Source organism: Rattus norvegicus, chromosome 10, assembly GCF_036323735.1.
Source record: "Rattus norvegicus strain BN/NHsdMcwi chromosome 10, GRCr8, whole genome shotgun sequence".
In the NCBI taxonomy this organism is placed as follows: domain Eukaryota; kingdom Metazoa; phylum Chordata; class Mammalia; order Rodentia; family Muridae; genus Rattus; species Rattus norvegicus.
In genome coordinates this window covers 45,116,985-45,136,202 of record NC_086028.1, presented here as the reverse complement: position 1 = coordinate 45,136,202, position 19,218 = coordinate 45,116,985, and the positions used below count along the sequence as shown (strand labels likewise).

The 19,218-nt window shown below is 43.3% G+C and overlaps 1 protein-coding gene and 1 pseudogene across 7 annotated transcripts in view; both read left to right on the top strand.

The window, feature by feature from the left end:
- The window catches only part of Cops3 (COP9 signalosome subunit 3), a 34,205-nt gene extending 15,666 nt beyond the window's left edge, over nt 1-18,539 (top strand). For 4 of the 7 annotated variants that reach the window (XM_039085398.2, XM_039085399.2, XM_063268611.1 and 1 more), the window contains 10 exon segments: nt 1,582-1,694; nt 1,793-1,842; nt 4,099-4,191; nt 6,357-6,536; nt 7,796-7,936; nt 9,682-9,855; nt 12,984-13,070; nt 15,599-15,712; nt 17,845-17,925; nt 18,232-18,539. In XM_039085398.2, coding sequence (XP_038941326.2) covers nt 1,582-1,694; nt 1,793-1,842; nt 4,099-4,191; nt 6,357-6,536; nt 7,796-7,936; nt 9,682-9,855; nt 12,984-13,070; nt 15,599-15,712; nt 17,845-17,925; nt 18,232-18,285 — 1,087 coding nt within the window. In that variant the 3' untranslated portion in view covers nt 18,286-18,539. 7 annotated transcript variants of the gene reach the window in all.
- Nucleotides 7,378-7,531, top strand: LOC120095427 (U1 spliceosomal RNA; annotated as a pseudogene).
- Nucleotides 18,540-19,218: the final 679 nt, after the last annotated feature.

The following is a 19,218-nucleotide window of genomic DNA, read 5'->3' as shown; positions in this document are numbered from 1 at the left end:
GCAGCTGCTTTTTTAAGTATAAATCACAACGCTTTGTTGACGGTTGTGAATTACAAAGTGAAACATTGTTAAGTAGCGCTGTGTAGATCAGCAGTCCTCAATCTTCCTGATGCCGCCACCCTCTAATACAGGACCTCATGTTGCAGTGACCCCCAACCATAACATTGTTTTCCTTGCTACTTCATAATTGATTTACTACTGTTATGGATGGATCATGGTATTTTTGGAGACAGAGGTTTGCCTAAGGGTGAACACCCACAGGTTGAGAACTGCCGATATAGATGAAAGTAGGCAAACTAAAAGATGGAGGAGAATCCACCGTTTTTCTTGATTAATTAATTTCAGTAGTTTCTGTTTGAAGAGATCACACTTGCTTTAATGCAGTGCTGTAGTGGTGGCAGCTTTCTCTCCTGAGGGTCTCTGTAGGCCCACCTGAAAATGTCTCATGGCAGCTGATGGTGCCGTCTGCCTGCCCTTTAGTCAGGATGGGTCCTCTGAGTGCTCCCTGTTACATCTGCCCCGTCTTGTTGGGTCTGTCAGCTGGTTCTTTCTACAGCATTGAGTCTAAGCTGCTGCCGTAGCCTCGCACCACACCCCATTCTCTTTGCCTTGAGTATATTCTACCCCAAACAGGAAAAGCAACAGATTCTTTTGAAAAATGTTTGTTTGTAAATGGTGACACACACATGTCCCATGTGTATCTCTGTATGTTAGAGGACAGCTTACTAGAGTTTGTTTCCTTCCAACATATTACTCTTGGGGACCAAACTCAGCTTCTCCAGCTTGGCTGCAAATGCCTTTATCTAGTGAGCACTTCCCCAGCCTAAGCAACTGATTCTTAACTGAATAAATGTCCTGACCACACTGGGGCTTAAAGAAGAAGAAGCTGGGCATGCGGATGCCCACCTTTAATCCAAGAGCTTGGGAAGTAGAGGCAGACAGGGTCTTTGTGAGTCCTAGACTAGCCTGGTCTACATAAGTGAGTAGTTCTAGGTCACACAGGGCTATGTAAAGAGATTCTGTCTCAAAAAATAAGTTTTTTATTCTGAATGTTGTCCTCTTTCAAGCATATTTTCCTTAACGTCTACTTATAGCTCTGTTTTGTACATGAAGGGGGAAAAAACAGGCCAGGAAAATTGGTGGGCTCTGATACTTGATTTTTTTTTTAAATTATTTATTATTCTGTATGAGTGTTTTGGCTGTATGTATGTATGCATGCACACTTGGTTCTGATGGAGATCAAAAGATTGCATCAGATCTCCCTGAAAATGAAGTTTCAGTTATAAGCCACCATGTAGGGGCTGGGATTTGAACCCAGGTCTTTTTCAAGAGCAGCAAGTGCTCTTAACCACTGAACCATCTCTCCAGCCCTGTGGCAGTTAATCTCAGAGCAGGATGGATGTGAGGCTTAAGCTGCTTATTCTTTTTTTTTTTTTTTTTTTTTTTTTTTTGGTTCTTTTTTTCGGAGCTGGGGACCGAACCCAGGGCCTTGCGCTTCCTAGGTAAGCGCTCTACCACTGATAAGCTGCTTATTCTTTACTGTATGAGATAAGGTTATTGGTTCTTTTCTCCCTGTCGTAGGTTTGTGAAGTTTTCCATGCCCAGTGTTCCTGACTTCGAGACACTGTTCTCACAGGTGCAGCTTTTCATTAGTACTTGTAACGGCGAGCACATTCGATACGCAACAGATACGTGTAAGCTAATAATACTTCCTCTTTTCCTGGATGAACTTTTCTTTGCAGTGTTTATATTTTCAATATTTTGTCATTGTCTTTGTTGTCTTTGCATCTAGTCGCTGGGCTTTGCCATCAGCTAACAAACGCACTCGTGGAGAGAAAACAGGTGAGAAACAGTCAAGTCGTTCACGTTTGCTGCAGTGCGTGTTGGACTGACAAACCAGTCTAGAGAAGGCTAGGTTCAGTACTCAGCATCTCAGTACTTAAATGTGTGTGCTTCCTTGAGAGCAGCCTTTGCTACATGTGAGGCCCCCAGAAGGTGCCTGGTTGTTTTGAAACTGCAAGTCTGGGCTGGAGGTGTGGCTCAGTGGTAGAGCAGTTACTTGGCATGTATGAAGTATGTGGTTCCATGCGCAGCACTGGAGGAAGAAAAAAGCTAAAAACCTACCTGTGCCTTTGTGTTACCATGATGCTATTTCTTGTTTTTCCCTTTCAGCTTTTTAATTAAGATGATTTCACCTTATAGAACGCTGAAAGGATCTTCCCTATGATGATGTCTTATGTGCTCTTTCTTGACTTAGATTCTCCCAGTGTTAGTGTTTCACAGCACTTGTTTCTTCCCTCCCTCACTGTTGGGAAGTCAACTGTAGATGTGTCCTCCTCGTCTAAATACTTCAGTGGGTGCTTTCTACGTTCTCGTGTAGCCCACAGGGAGGATGGGCAGAGCCTGGAAATGGATGTTGAGATAATGCTCAACGAAATCACAGACTGGCCAGGTGTGGCCAGGTAGATGGTTGATGGTCTCTGCAGAAAGCAGAGGGCAGAGCGTGGGTGGACACACTGATGTTGCTCTTCAGTTCTCTGTCACCTGCAAACGTTCTTAGACTTTGCCTTTGGTGATGCTGATACAAATTATAGTTTGTTTCTTTTTGATTGGGAAGTGAGAGGAAGAAGCAGAAAGAGCCTTCCTATTCTTTAGGAGCTAAATAATTTGATTAAAAGTTGTGGGGCTGAAGAGATGGTTCAGTGGTTAAGAGCACTGGCTAAGGGCACCAGGCCCCCTCATGTGGTGCATAGACATACATGCAGAACATATATATACATATACATTTCTTTGTATATGTATATATGTATACATATACACACATATGGATTATACATATATGAATATATGTGTGTGTGTATATACATACATACATATACATACATGTATGTAATATATTTTTAAAAAGCTGAGTAATCCCAGCACTTGGAAGATAGAGACAGGAGGTTTATGAGTTCATGGTCGTCCTTGGCTACATGTTAATTCAAGATTAAACTGGGCTACATGATACCCTGTCATGGGGGATGGGAGATACTACTGTCTCTCTTCTGAGTTTTGAGAGGAGAGCTATTACCAGCCTCTTTATTGAAAAAGCTATTAGCCAGGTGGTGGTGGTGCACACCTTTAATCCCAGCACGTGGGAGACAGAGGCAGGTGGTCTCTATAAGTTGGAGGCCAGCCTGGACTACAGAGTGAGTTCCAGGACAGCTAAGCCTACACAGAAAAACTATATCAAAGAACCCATTCCCCCAAAAGCAGACAAAGCTATAAAGTTATGTAGGTATTTTATAGCTTTATCTTCTGATCTTCAGAGTTAGGCTTTACTTGAGGCTGAGTGCTGTTGTTTGTAATTGGAGGCAGACGACAGTTGGCTTATGACATGTGTTTATAGAGTCAGTGGCTATTTACTCTTTAGGGCTAATACTCCCCTGTGAAAACATGCAGCACTGTCATCCACAGCAGTAATTTGTGGTAAATGATACAGAAAAATTATCTTTGCTTAACAATTAGGAAAGTACTCTAGTTTTGTATACATGTGTGTGCACATGTGTGCTCATTCAGTGTATGTGGAGGTCACAGGCTGACATTGGATGTCTTAATTTACTCTCTGTCTTGTTTTTGAGACAGAGGCTCTGACAAACTTGAAGGTCTTTGGTTGTCCAGCCCCACTAGCCAGCCAGCCGGAGATCTCTCTCTCTCTCTCTGGCTCTTCAGTCCTGGAATGCTGGGTGCATACTGCCACATCTGCTGTGCATGGGTCTGGAGCCTGAACTCCGACCCTGGTGCTTACATGGCAAGCGCTCACCAGCTGAGCCATCTCTCCAGCCTCAAGGAAGCAATGGTTTACTAGTGATAGTCCTTGTCAGAGGGAAAACAGTTTTGATTTAAAGTATGATACTGAAATTATCTTAACTATTCCAAGAAACAAAGCGTTTTGTGACTGAATAGACGCAGACATTTCCTGACATAGTGTGGAAATCTTATTGCTATGTAAGGAACCTATCAATTAGTGTTGTTTTTTATTTGTAAGTGACAACATAAGATCCAATGTGCTGCCAACTTTGAGAACTTATCTGAAAGAGATGTCATTTCTGACAGCCCCTTCGAGGAATTGGCATCCTTAAGCAAGCCATAGACAAGATGCAGATGAATACAAACCAGCTGACCTCAGTACACGCCGATCTCTGCCAGGTATGAAGCTTGAGTATGCAGCGGCATGCTCAGAGATGTGAGGCTGTTCTGGGCCTGCTCAGAAGATGGTGGGTGAGGGTGGTGCTGTAAAGGTTGAGCTGTGTCAGGATCATTGTGATGGTTGGAGCAATGTATGTTTGAAATTTAAGTCATTTTCTGTTAAATTATGGAACTTAAGTGTGAAAACATGGGCAACTTTTTATGTCTTAAAACATTATTCACTTATTTTATCCAAAAGACTCCCCAAATTGGAGATATATGATGATATCTCCCTCATTATTGCAAGAGGTAGTTCTCTTCAGAGAAAACACACGTTAGTACTTTCTTGTGCATTTCTTCTACAGATACTTTGCACATACAGGCGAATACACACGCGCGCGTACGCACACACACACACACAGATACACACACACAGATACACACACACAGATACACACACACACACAGATATACACACACACAGATACACACACACAGACCCCTTTTCTTTAAAAAAAAAAAGCCCCCCAAAATCCCAATCTATGTGAATTTTCATGTATCTTACTTTTGCCTATTTAATGCATATCGTGGAGGTGAACCTGATCTGTATTACGCTACACCATATTCTGTAATTTGAGTAGGTCATCCTGGAACTAGACTGGAGTGTCTCCTGGTGTGGACTACTTTGGACACCTAATCTTTTTTCTTACATCCTCTTCCACAGTACTTTTATGACAGCAATAGCATATACTTAATTTTATTTTACTTCATTATTATTGTTGTTTATTTGTGGTTTTGTTTTGTTTTAATAAGGCCTCTCTACGAAAACCCTGGCTGTCTAGAACCCTAGAACTCATGTAGTCATGTAGATACACCCGTCTAGCCTCAAACTCACAGAGATCTGCCTGCCTTTGCTTCCAAGTGCTGGGATTAAAGGCGTGTGTACAGTACAAAGCCTGGTCATACCTATTTTTTTATTCACTTTAAATCTTGATCGCTGCCATTCAGGCTGTTGGGTGAGTGCAGACATCTCCACTATTACCATGGTTCACATCACTTACCTTGTGTGCTTGCTTTTCGTACTTGCACACTTTTTTAATATATTTACTGGAAAGTTTCAGTTTGAAAAAGAGTTAGTTAAAAAAAAATTCTTCGGAGTTAGAGAGATGGATCAGAGATTAAGAGCACTGGCTGCTCTTCCAGAGGTCCTGAGTTCAATTTCCAGCAACTACATGGTGGCTCACAGCCATCTGTTATGAGATCTGGTGCCCTCTTCTGCCCTACAGGCATACATGCAGGCACAATGTTGTATACATAATAAATCTTTAAAAAAAATCATCACTTTTGATCTCACCATCTTGGTCTGATTTGTATTTTTGGTTTTGTTTTTTTTTGTTGTTGTTGTTGTTGTTTTGGTTTTTTAAAATATTATTTGTTTATTATATATGAGTACACTAGCTGTCTTCAGACACCAGAAGAGGACATTGGATCCCATTACAGATGGTTGTGAGCCACCTTGTGGTTGCTGGGATTTGAACTCAGGACCTCTGAAAAAGCAGTCAGTGCTCTTAAACCACTGAGCCATCTCTCCAGCCCTGTTTGTTTGTTTTGTAGGGTCTTTTTGTATAGCCCTGACTGTTCTGGAACCAGCTCTGAAAATGAAGCTGGCCTAGAACTCAGAGATGACCTGTGTCAGTCAGCCTCCCATGGTGGGGCTAAAAGCGAAGGCACCAAGCCCTGCCTGACCCTGGTCTGTTTTTGTTTCACTAATCCAGTGAATTGAAGGTGGACACTTTGTTTACTTATCCGGAAACTCAGGAGTGCTGGGTGGATGCTGCACTGTTTGCAGGATTCTGGTTTTCAGTTCACCTGCGGTTCACTCTACCTTAGTGTTCGTGTTTATCCTTTTTTAAGTAGAATCTTACTCTGTATGTAGCCCAGGCTGGTCTTAAATTTGCAGCAGTCCTGTTTCAGCTGCCTGAGTGTCCAGGGTTACAGATGAGTGACCACACCCAGCAGGAAATACTCTTTTATTCTAGATGGTTAAGAGAAATGGAATAATGTGCTGATATTTATATTATTAATCATCTGTGAAGCAAAACATTACCTTAAATTTTGGAATATGAATTTTTTCTAAAGCCTACCATAGGGAAATGTGTAATGATTCACTACAAATTTCTTTCTAGCTCTGTTTACTAGCGAAGTGCTTTAAACCTGCCCTGCCATATCTTGATGTGGATATGATGGATATCTGTAAAGAGAATGGAGCCTATGATGCAAAACACTTTCTGTGCTACTACTATTATGGAGGGATGATCTATACGGGGCTGAAGAACTTTGAAAGAGCACTGTATTTTTATGAGCAGGTAATTTGTTTTCTAAAGTTGTGGTGCAGTTCTGAACTTGGGTGATCCAAGCAGTCACCGAGTGTTACTAGGAGAGCTATGGTTTGAAAGATAGGCAAAGCCTTCATAGTTGACATAGGAGTGCAAAATGACAGTCACTTTGGAAAAGTGTTTGATGGTTAAGATAAAACTCAAGATCTGGGGGTACAGTTTAGTGAAAGAGTGTTTACCTTACTTGTTCAGGGTCCTGGGTCGAATACTAACCCCCAAAAACAAACACAAAAACAGTTACAACATTAAGCATGTGGCCCAACAATTTTACTCCTAAAAATATATTCAAGAGAAATAAAAAACACTGTCCACATAAAAACATGTAGAACCAAAAGGTAGGGTAACCCAGAATAATCATCCACTGAAGAGTGGATAGGCTGTGTGCAGCCATTTACTGACCTCAGACTTGGAACACTTGTTAAGGTAAAGGAGTCAGTCACAAAAGATCACACATTTATGATGCCTTTTATACAAGTGTCCAGAACGGACAAGACTGGAGACAAAGTAGAGTATGGTTGCCTGAGGTTCTGAAAAAAAAAGTAAAAACTGACTGCTTATAAGTGGAGGTTTCTTTTGGGACTGAAATGTTCCGGATCAGGCAATGGTAGCATTGTAGCCCAGCAAATGTGGTGGAAACCACCGAGTTATATGCTTTAAAGGTGAAAGTTTTGTACTCTGAGTTATAGTTCAATAAAGCTGCCACAAGCCAGGAATGCTAACACACTCAGGAGCTCAGCAGGGACTTCTTAAGTTCCAGGACAGCCATGGCCTGTACAGCAAGTGTCTACTCAAAAACAAACAAACGTGTTATACGCTTACCTGGCAGGGGAGACACCATGATCACTGGTTTTCTCAGGGTACGGCTTCTTTATTGCACCTGGAATAGGCTGACCTCTACGGTTTCCCTGATTGTAGGAGACTTGGCTGCATAGTTTGTAGTAGTTGAGGACTGTTCACACCCTCCCTGGTTTTTGTGTGATTTTTGTTTTTGTTTTTTAATCCTAGAAACCCACATAATGAAAAGAGACAGCAGTCCCACAGATGTGTTCCTTGACTCCAAATACTCACTAGTGTATGCACAGGTGCCCACACACTGTAAATAGACCGATGTGATAACATCTTAATAGTGGTGGACATTTAGGTCTCAGTGTTTGATGCGTGTGGTCAGCTGACCATCTTGCTACACCCACTGCACCAAGTCTTCACACTGCTCCGTCTTCTCTCCTCAGGCCATAACTACCCCAGCCATGGCCGTCAGCCATATCATGTTGGAGTCATATAAAAAGTATATTTTAGTGTCTTTGATATTACTTGGGAAAGTACAACAGCTGCCTAAATACACCTCTCAAATTGTGGGCAGATTTATTAAGGTAAGTTTTTAAAACAAAGCTGATTTTCCTACATTCTGTATTAATTTGTATGTAAAGGCATTGTGACAGTACAGTCTTGTAATTTTACTTTATGGTGACCTAGCTTTCCCAGCAACTTCTGGTTAGCAGATGTGTGGATTATCAGCAGCGCCCGGGGTGTGCTTGTCAGAATCTGAGTAGCTCCCATGCTGGTGGTAGCTGTTCTCAGAAGCCCGTTTCCCACTAAGGTGTTAAGCTCTTGCAGGGACTGGTTATAGGTTGTGTTTATTACATTTTAGCTAAAATACTGAAAACCGTCCTGATTTGATTGAACTTGAGCTTATTCAAATGTTGGGCAGTCTCACTGAAGTTCTTGTTCCAGTTCCCCCAGCAGCCAAACTCTGGGACATTAAAAAAGAAAGTGGGATTTTTGTTTGTTTGTTTGTTTGTTTTTGCTTTTTTTTTTTTTTTGTTTTTTTGTCTTTTAAGTGCATACAGAGAGGACTGGGGTGATGTAGTTGATAAAGTGCTTGCTTGAGTTTGAGTCCTAGAATCCATGTGAAAAGTTGAGTGAGGTGAAAACATGGGGATCCTGGGGCTCACTGACCTTAGGTGAATCCAGGTCCTGGTGAGACGTTCCGTGTCAAAAAACAAGCGGATGCAGCAGGTGGTGGCAGCAGCAACAGCACTGGGGAGGCAGAGGCAGGCGAATGAGTTCAAGGCCAGCTTGGTCTACAGAGCAAACCAGGACAGCCAGGGCTACACAGAAAAAAGCAGGCCTAGCATGCTCAAGACCCTAGGTTCAGCCTCCAGAACTGCAAAGATAGGTAAATACCTTACGGTCAAGACTTTTTAAGTTGAGCAGCTGCAAAGAGTCTTAATAATGTCACTATCATAAAACTCAAAATTTTAAGACCCAGTGGCAGTGGTGCACATCTTTAACTGTAGCATTGAGGAGGCAGAGGCAGGCAGCTCTCTATGAGCTTGAGTTCCGGGATAGCTGGTGCTCCACAGAGAGGCCCTGTCTCAAGAAGAGAAACAAAAAGGCCATCGACATTTTCAGTATGCAAGCCTCGCATCATGTTCTTTGTTGAGAGATGGCCGCCTACACTTTGCCTGGGAGCTCCCTGTGGCTTTCAAGACTCTTGACTGCCTTGTCTCCTTGTGAGGGGGAAGGCTACTGAAAGTGCCCTGTGGGAAAGTGATGGGTAGGGTCTGGTCCGTTTAGGGCAGCCATACTCAGAGCACCATAGAAAGCTCCTGGGTTCTTTTAGTGGCCCCTGAGCAGATAGCAGACCTGCTGTAGGAGGAATGCCTTTGTAGAGTGATTGGCTTCACAGTGCAGGCACTACTAAGAATTTGTAAGCTACAGTAGTGTGGGTGCTAGGAACAAGACCAGTGTGGGTGCGTTTGAATCGGTTTCTGCCTGATGGCAGTGCTCCAACTCTGTCACAGGCGTTCAGCTCTCTGTCCAGATCCTGAAGGAAATAGCAGATTGTCTCATTGCACCTGGCAGGGGATATGTGGCGAGGGGCAGTTGGCAATAATGAAGATTTTGTCCTCGTTTTTTTCGTTTAACCAGTACAAAAACCAGAACCAGTGATAGAGAAGAGATGTGTGTCTTCACTGAGTTACTGCTAATAAACATGCCACAGTGAATTCCTGCCCTCGGCCTTTGTATTGGGTAGTGGGGCTTTATGATAATACGCAATGCATTTTCTGAAAATCTGCTGCTGTAATTTTTTTCCCTTATCTTAAACATTTAGCCTCTCAGCAACGCTTACCACGAGTTAGCACAAGTTTATTCAACCAACAACCCGTCCGAGCTCCGGAACCTGGTGAACAAGCACAGTGAGACCTTCACTCGAGATAACAACATGGGCCTGGTGAAGCAGTGCCTGTCGTCTCTTTATAAGAAGAACATTCAGAGGCTGACAAAGGTGCTGCCCCTGGCTGCTCTGACTCTTCTTAGACCTGGTGTCCCTTTCTTTTCCTCTTGAGCACAGAGGAAGCAGGTATAGGGTAAAGTGTGGCAGACTTTCTATGCTGAGAGAGAATCTGTTGCAGCTGGGTTCTTAGAAAGAGTTTGATTGATACCTTTTGGTCTTTTCAGGGCTAGAGCAGGGTATTTGAGAAGAGGAGCAGGTGAAGAGGAAGAAAGGTAGGCGATACCGCTTCACTGGGAGGCAGAGAGGCAGCCCTGAAGGGGTGACCAGTTCCAAATGGGAGTGATGGGCGGCGGCTAGTGATCGCTGGCCTTGACCTCTCGGACTGTGCTGATCTCTGCCTAGACATGAGAAGACTGACATTACCATGTAGGCCAGAGCTAGACAAGGCACATGTGCTTAAGTTGTAGGAGGGAAGGAATTTTTATTTATTTACACAGGACCTTCCTATGTTGCCCAAGTGGGCCTTAAACTGATCCTCCTGCCTTAGTGTCCGGGGTGCTAGAGTTACAGGTGTGTGCCCCCATGTCCTGCCTTAGTGTTCAGGGTGCTAGAGTTGTGGGTGTATGTCCCCCTGTCCTGCTCCTCATTTTTCTGTTCAGGGTGTCTGATGAGAACAAGCGCCTGCTGGGTCTAGTGGCATGCGCATGTTGTCCTAGCCACAGGGAATGCTGGAGAAGGACTTCTTAAGGCTAGTCCAAGCAGTGTTACAAGAGAGAAAAAAAGAAAAAGAAATATTAAGTGTTTGAACTGTGAAACAAAACATATAAATCAGATTCCTTGTTTAAAAAGTGTCTGCTGCAAGTAATAGGGGTTTGCTAAGAAAAGCTTATGTAGCATTTGACATTTGGCCTGGCAGTGACAGCTGGTGAGAGGATGGGGATCCGGTTCCCAGACTTGTGCCCACGTCATCGGTAGCTGGTGGTAGGAAATGTAGGAGTGAAGTGAGGCTGTAGCGGGATGCCCGACCGACGGCAGGAAGTGGTTGGTAATGGATGCTGAAGCAGAGTAGGGATTGAGTGGGCGGAGATGGACAGGTCAGTGGGAACGTGGGGTCTGGAGAAGGAGAGGGGACAGGGAACTCTCACTGATCAGCAGGAGAAGTCCCTCCCAATAGTTTAGAAAGAATGAGGGAACAGCTTCCTGATTGAAAAAGAAACCAGCAAAGAATTAGTAAGAAGTCAATTTGTAAGGAAAATGAAGGCTGAAACAAAGAAAAGCAACTCAGAAAAGTTGTATGACAGATGTAACCTGTCAGCTAGGCAGCTCAACTTTAGACCTCTCACGTGATTGGATACAGTAGCATATGCCTGTGATCCAGCACTTGGAATGCAGAGAGATAAGTAGGTCTCTGAGTTCAAGGCCAGCCTAGTATACATAGAGTTCCAGGGTAGCCAGGGCTACAGAGTGAGATCTTGTCTCAAATAAAGCAAAGAAAGAAGTCAATCTAATATATGCAGGCATTGCTGTGAGACCCATCAGCCATAGTTTAATATTTTCAAATAGTCGCCAGCTTGTACTTTTGAGCTAGCAGCAAAGTAAAATGTGCTTTATAGTTTAGATAGGATAATCTAGAACAAAATAAGCACACAAATGTAAAAATAAAATTATTAAATGTGTGTATATATATATACACATATATACACATATATACACATATACACATATATACACATACATATACATGTACATATACATATATATACACACATACACATACATACATATATATATATATATATATATATATATATATATATATATATATATATATATATATATATAATAAAAATGTTAAGAAAGAATCTGACCAAATGAACAGGGTCCTGAAGTGGTGTGGCCAGAGCTGGGGCAAGCAGCTTATTCACTGTGTCAGGGTCCGCCATGTGCCAGCAGCTCCTGGTAGGTCATAGCATACTGAGTCCTTGAGCACTGTTCAGGGGTGTAGGGGAGGACCACCATAGAGTGAGGTAGGCAGTACAGTCTCTGGTGGTGACAGCTAACTTGGCATCAGGTCCTAGTGCCAGAGTAAGAGAGTAATAGTAGCAGAAGAGAAAGGAGTTCCAGTCCAATGAAGCCCCTTCCTTACTAGCAAGGCAGAAAGAAGCTGTTCATGGAAGCCTCAGCAGAGAGACTGTGTTGATGTTTGTGATAGGTGTCTCAGGGTGGCAGGGGACAGGGACCATTGAGTTGGGAGTCTTATCTGCCTCATCCATTGTGGAGGGGCTACTTTCTGTCACTGTTTGGACAGTAGTTGGTTGTTTTTGAGACAAGGCCTCACTGTGTAGCCCTTTATGGCTTAGAACTTGGCTATCGAGCCAGGCTAGCCTTGAACTCACAGAGATCCATCCATCTGTCTCATCTGAGTGCTGGGATTAAAGGTGCGTTCAACCATACCTGGCTAGACATTAGATGTTAGATCCTCTCATGTTAGATCCTCTCATGTCTCTTCTGTGTGTTTGTGAAGACAGTCCTTTGTAATTAGGAGCATGCTGTTCTCTCCTCTTCTTTTCCTTAGTATGCCCTGAACCTCTTTTCCATAGCAACCTAAGCCTATGTCACGGATACTTAGCTGGAAGCACTCTCACTAACCCCAGTAGAAATTCAGTCTTGTATAGTTTTACTTACGTTTTCCTAATGATGTTAGAATAAGCATTTTCTCTGTGATGAATGTCCCTTTGGTTGTTTTTTTTTAATAGTCCCTGATCTTCTGACTTCTGGACTTGATCTGTTTCTTTCTTTCTTCTGAAAATGCTTCATGTGTGTAGGAGGGGGCTGTCTGTCTGTCTCACTACTCTGCCAGAGAGTAACAGCTAAGATCACTGGTTCCAGTCATTTAAAGTCACTTAAAGAATTGTGTGTGTGTGTGCACGCTTGTGTACATCCGTGTAAAGCAGAGAACAATACATGGGACCAGTTGTCTCCCTCCACCATTACGGTGTAGGGTTGAATTTGGGTTTCGAACTGGCTGTCGGCACTTGTACTCAGTAAGAGTCTTGTCAGCAGCAAGTCATTTTCACAAAGAAAATTTTATTTTCTGTAGCCCTGGAAAGAGTGCTGAACACATTCCGTTCATACCTTTCCTTCATTTCTACATGTTATTAATTTACTTCTGCTTCCAGACCTTTTTAACACTTTCATTACAAGATATGGCAAGTCGCGTGCAGTTATCTGGACCTCAGGAGGCAGAAAAGTATGTTCTACACATGGTAAGTGGTAAATTTTTTTATTTTTATAAAAGCAGTCGGTGTTCATTATGGAGAAGATCAGAGGTTTTAAAAAAGCAAACATTTAGGGTCAACTACTGTGGACATTTTGGTCTATTTCCTTAGTTAGATATCCAGTCATGGCTACATTACCACAAAGAAATGTCTGAGAGCTGTAACTTTTTTTTTTTTTTTTTTTTTTTTTTTTGGTTCTTTTTTTCAGAGCTGGGGACCGAACCCAGGGCCTTGCGCTTCCTAGGCAAGCGCTCTACCACTGAGCTAAATCCCCAACCCCGAGAGCTGTAACTTTATAAAGAGAAAAGGATGATTTAGCTCACATTTTGGGACCAAAATGGGTTGGTCTTATTGGTCTAGCCTTTTGTGAGGGTGGCACATTATGACAGGTGCATGCATGGAGCAAACCAGAAGAGAAAGACAGGGTCCCACAGTTCTCTTTAGACATACACCCCAGGATCTTCCCATCGGCCTCACCTCCTAAAGTCTTCTCTCAAAATAGCTCCACCCTGTAGATAAAGCTTTCAATCACAATGAATCCTAGAGGACACTCAAACAGTTAAATGTGCTTGTGTGGTATACACTGTGGTTGTAGCTAGTTCGTGTTCCTTACTTAGTATATTTACGTCATGTGAAATATGCCTGACTATTTCACACAACCAACGCATGAAGTAGTGCTGCTATGTTGATCTGTGATGGCGTCTTTGTACTACTCAGGTATGGAGGCTGAAACGACCTCAACATCAAGAGAGTCTTCCCTCCCATCCCACCCCCAAGTGGTTCCTGAACCAGTGTACTTTGATGTTGTTGATTTGCATTCTGAGTCAGGTTCCAAACTTGATTGTAGGCATTATCAGTCTGGCCATGTGGAGTAGCACTGACAGAGTGCAGGACAAACTTCCACACACTGACGCCAGCTTAAAGCACAGGGGTTTAGGGCGAGAGCTCTTGCTCAGTGCTTAAGAGTACTTACTGCTCTTCCAGAAGACCTGGGTTCAGTTCTCAACACCCACGTTTGGCACTTCATACTGCCTGTGACTCTAGTTGGTTCCTGAGGGTACCTGAGCACACAGGCGTGCACACACACACACACACACACACACACACACACACACACACAAAATAAAAGTAAACCTTTAAAAGAAAGACTTAGCAGAGCACCAGCCCTGGGGTGACAGCTTGGTGAGGCAAAGTTCTTAAGCTACCACTTGTACTAGGTAATACGCCTGAAAGTACACTTAATAGGTATCCCATTGCACACATTGTCTCTCTTTACATTATTAGATTTGTATGTGGATGTTTTGCCTGCATGTATGTCTGTGCACCATGTGCATGCAGTGCCCCTGGTAGCAAGAGGAGGACTTTGAATCCTTTTGGATGGGAGTTATATCATTGTGAGCCACCATGTGGTTGCTGGGTATTGAACCTGGTTCTCTGGAAGAGCAGCCAGGTCTCTTAACCTCTGATCCATTGCTTCAGTCCCCACCACATACAGTTTCAAAAGATGCAGACTTCGTTAAAGAGACAGAATGTGAAGTGCACGTTTGTGCTTGCTCCCACCACCTAGCAAGGAGGTTCGGTGTTGTCCTGACTCTAGCAGCTTGTTTAATTGTTTGTTTTGACTTCATATAAATGATGTACAATGCATGCTTTTTAAGAGCCATGCATGTAGATATATTTGTAGGTGGTCCACTTACAGACTCATGTTACAGTGTGCCTTTCTATCCTAACTGTGTGGCCACTTGGATGGGTTTCTATTCTGATTGTTATAAGCAGTGCTGTTGTGGTGAATACATAGTTTGAGTCTGCAATGACATGTGTGGTGAGAGAACTCTGCATTCTAATTAGTATGCCTTGAATTGGAGCTGTTATCTCATAACACTGTCTATTGTCCCTTCCAAGACAAGGAACAGCCATTTTAAGTAGCTCAGTTTCATTGCTCACAGGTGGGCCAAACTGCAAATCTGGGCACCTGGGCTTTTACTACAGTCCTAGCAATCAGGAGCATGAAGTAGGAGGACTTGGTGTGTGAGTGCTAGCATGGAGCGTTTAGGAGGCACTGAGTAAGTAGATAACACTTAAAATACAAGTGTCAGGGCTGGGGATTTAGCTCAGCGGTAGAGCACTTGCCTAGGAAGCGCAAGGCCCTGGGTTCGGTCCTCAGCTCCAGAAAAAAAAAAAATAGAAATGTCATTGAGCTGCAGAGGTGCCTCAGAGGTTAAAAGGACTCGCTCTTCCAAAAGACCTAGATTTGAGTCCTTTCACCCACAGGGTGGCTCACAGCCTCTGCAACTTTGGGTAACTTTGGGTTACCCTCCAAAGACAAAACATCCACACATGTTTTGTTTTGCTTTTAAAGTAGCCAGTCCTGTGATTCCAGATCTCAATTGTCGGGGGCAGAGGGGTCACAAGTTTGCGATGTGTCTGCACAACACAGCAAGACTTAGGCTATATCCATCCACTGTATGTTCGTGTCGGGATTCTCATGGTTTCCTATCTTCCTTCTTTCTTTTTAGATAGAAGATGGAGAAATTTTTGCAAGTATTAACCAGAAGGATGGTATGGTCAGTTTCCATGATAATCCTGAAAAGTATAACAACCCAGCCATGCTTCATAACATTGATCAAGAGGTGAGCTTGCTGCTTGGTTTGGCATTTTTATTTTTTTTTTATTAACTTGAATATTTCTTATTTACATTTTGAATGTTATTCCCTTTCCTGGTTTCCGGGCAAACATCCCCCTAATCCCTCCCCTTCCCCTTCTTTAAGGCTGTTCCCCTCCCCATTGGTTTGGCATTTTTGACAAGCAGTTGAGCTGCTGGTTGGAATGCTCCTGTGCTCCAGGATAGCCTGTTTACCAGTATCCCAGCCTGAACACAAAAGGGTCTGCTAGATTGGTTGTGTGGCTACACTAAATGGGAGGTGAGATTCCCCAAGTAGATCACCAAAACCTACTTTAACTCTAAAGCCATTCAAAGGATCTAGTATTTTGCCTGTGCTGCCAGTGTGTGGGCTTGTTTCTGTGAGTGTCCAGGCGGAAGAGCAGAAGGTACCTCCCGTGTCAGCAGCAGCAGCAGTGTCCTGGGCCTCTAGGGGCTGTGCTGTGGGAGCAAATAGCTCCAGTTGTGTGCGGCCGCCGCTCCCGAGAGCTGCTCTGGGTTCTGGAAATGAGTTGGTTCATCTAGACAGTGAAGGAAGGAGTGAGTGTGGTCATGTTAAATAAGAAACTAAAAGCTAGTGGTGGGTGCCTGTTGCTTTGAGCCTGGTGCTTGGGAGGCCTATAATTGAGTCCCAGACCAAGTAGCAAGACTGTCTGAAAACACCAGAACCAACAGCAAAATTCCCAGGATAAGGCTGGAGAGATGGCGCAGCGGTTTAAAAACACTGGCTGCTCATCCAGAGGACCTGGATTTACTTCCAACACCCATAAGCCCAGTTCTGGGGGATCCGATACCCTTTTCTGACTTCTCCAGGCATTACACACACACACACACACACACACACACACACACACGATTCATTTATTAAACTTAAGTTTTCATACATGTTTTTAAAAAAAATACCAGGAATCCTAAATAACCCATGGTAATATAGAATGCATGCTACATTTCTTTCTTGTAGTTTGAAAAATACAATGTAGAGGACTGAAGAGATGGCTCAGTGGTTAAGAGCACTGTCTGCTCTTCCAGAGGTCCTGAGTTCAATTCCCAGCAACCACATGGTGGCTCACAACCATCTGTAATGGGATCCGATGCCCTCTTTTGGCCTGCAGGCATACATGCAGGCAGAAAGCTGTATGATGTATACATAATAAATATTTAAAAAGAAAAATACAATGTAGAAAGTAGAACTTTATTATTACTCTTTTTTATAATTTGTGGATATCAAAAGTGTCACCTAAAGTGATACCTTAGTTTGGAGACTGGCAAAATGGCTCAGTTGGTAAAGCAAGTGCTACCAAGCCTGAGACCTGAGTTCAGCTCCTGGGAACTCCGTGGTGGAAGGAGGGAGCCTGACACCTGCACCTCTTCCCCTGACCTCCACAGACGCCATGTTTGTGCCTGTGTGTCTGTCTGTTTCGGTGAGGAGGGTGCTAATGGGACCGACTGCAGGTTTGTTTCAGCTCTGTGGGTTATGCGGTGCACGAAAATCCGTTCTGTGTGGTTTTTTTGTTTTTGTTTTTGTTTTTTTGGTTTGGGGGGTAGGTGAGGCAGGGTTTTGCTGTGTAGATCTGGCTGTCCTAGAACTCATTCTGTAGACTCAGAGATCCACATGTGTCGGCCTCCTGGGTGCTGGGATTAAAGGTGTGTGCCGCTACCTCCTGGCTCATGTATTTACTCTTTTTTTTTTTTTTTCTTTTTTTTTTTGGAGGTGGGGACCGAACCCAGGGCCTTGTGCTTGCTAAGCAAGCGCTTTACCACTGAGCTAAATCCCCAACCCTTCTTTTTTTTTTTTTTAATCTCTTTTTTTGTTTGTTTGTTTTTTTTGTTTGTTTGTTTTTTGTATTTTTTCTTTTCTTTTTTTTTTTTTTTTCCGGAGCTGGGGACCGAACCCAGGGCCTTGTGCTTGCTAGGCAAGCGCTCTACCACTGAGCTAAATCCCCAACCATGTATTTACTCTTGAATCCAAATATTTTGACTTCATAACCTCTTAGCCGAGGGGTTTCAGATCAGTGACTACGTTTCTAGCCCCCCCACTAGTAGTCAGTTCCAGATGTGAGTGACAAAGTGTATTGCTAACCATAATTATATGGCTTTGCACAGATGCTAAAATGCATAGAGCTGGATGAGCGACTGAAGGCCATGGACCAGGAGATCACAGTGAACCCCCAGTTTGTTCAAAAGGTAAACAGGGTTCTCCTCATTTGAAATGGGTGGAAGAGGAAGGACATTGCATCAGTCACAAGAACTTGGTTTCATTTATTAAATGTGAAATTGCTCATTGTTCTTGAAAACCAGTACCCATACATTCACAGAAATGAAGGTATGTTCAGGAACTGCCTCTGAGCATGCTTAGGGAAGGCCCAGGTTGTCTGATGTTATTCTGTGGTGGCTTTCCCAACATGACAGGCTGGGTAGCTGCATGCTGCTTTCAAAAGAGTCCTCTGATAGAGTTGATCACAAACATGCCACTTGATTTCTCCTTCACAGAGCATGGGCTCACAAGAAGATGACTCAGGAAACAAGCCCTCCAGCTACTCTTGAAACTAACTCCCATCCTGAGGTAACAGCCTTGCCCTGGCAAGTGTGAAGAGGGAGGGCAGCAGGAAGTACCATGCTGGTCCACGCCGGTTCCTCCTGGACATTCAGAAATTCAGTTTTAACATCTTCAGTTATATTGCTTTCAGAAAACCATTCTCTGCAAAGAAAGAAAAAAAAATCTACTTTAGAGTCTGTTGTGGATTTATTTATCCTCAGATTATTGTTATTATTGCATTAAAGTTACCTTTTTGTTTTAATCCCTTGAATGTTAATGTGTGTTTTCTCACTTTTTTCCCTCTGCAGAGGTTTTAATGATACATTTCATTGTGGATAGAAATAATTGGCTGGGAGTGGGAGGGTTGGAGTGGGAGGGGTTAGAGTGGGAGGGGTTAGAGTGGGAGAGTGAGATCTGCACTAAGGCATTAGAATCTGCTGTGGTGGCAGTTGGTTGTAAATTGTGAGGTGCTGTTGGCTCTTCCTATCCATGATGTGCATAGTCTCTGCCATTCAAGGCTTTCTCCCTTTTCTAATTTTTTTTTCTGTTTTTGGTTCTTCAAGATAGGGTTTCTCTGTGTCTGTGGCTGTCCTAGAAGAACTCATTGTGTAGATTAGACTGGCCTGGAACTCAGAGGTCTGCCTGCCTCTACCTCCCAAGTGCTGCTATTAAAGGAGTGCACCACCACCACCACCTGGCTCTAATTTTCTTTTTAAACTATTTTCTATTTCGTATATGCGTATACTTAGGAGAGTTAGTCTCCTTCTACCTTGTGAACCTTGCTTGGAGAATGAACTCAGATCGTCAGGCTTGGCATTCAGTGCCTTTACCCACTGAACCGTATAAGCAGCCCCTTTCTTCTTGAACCATCTTCAAGTACCTTGCAGAGTTTCTTAGATTTTGTTCCTAGTCCCACTACACTTTGGACCAGAAGTCACTGA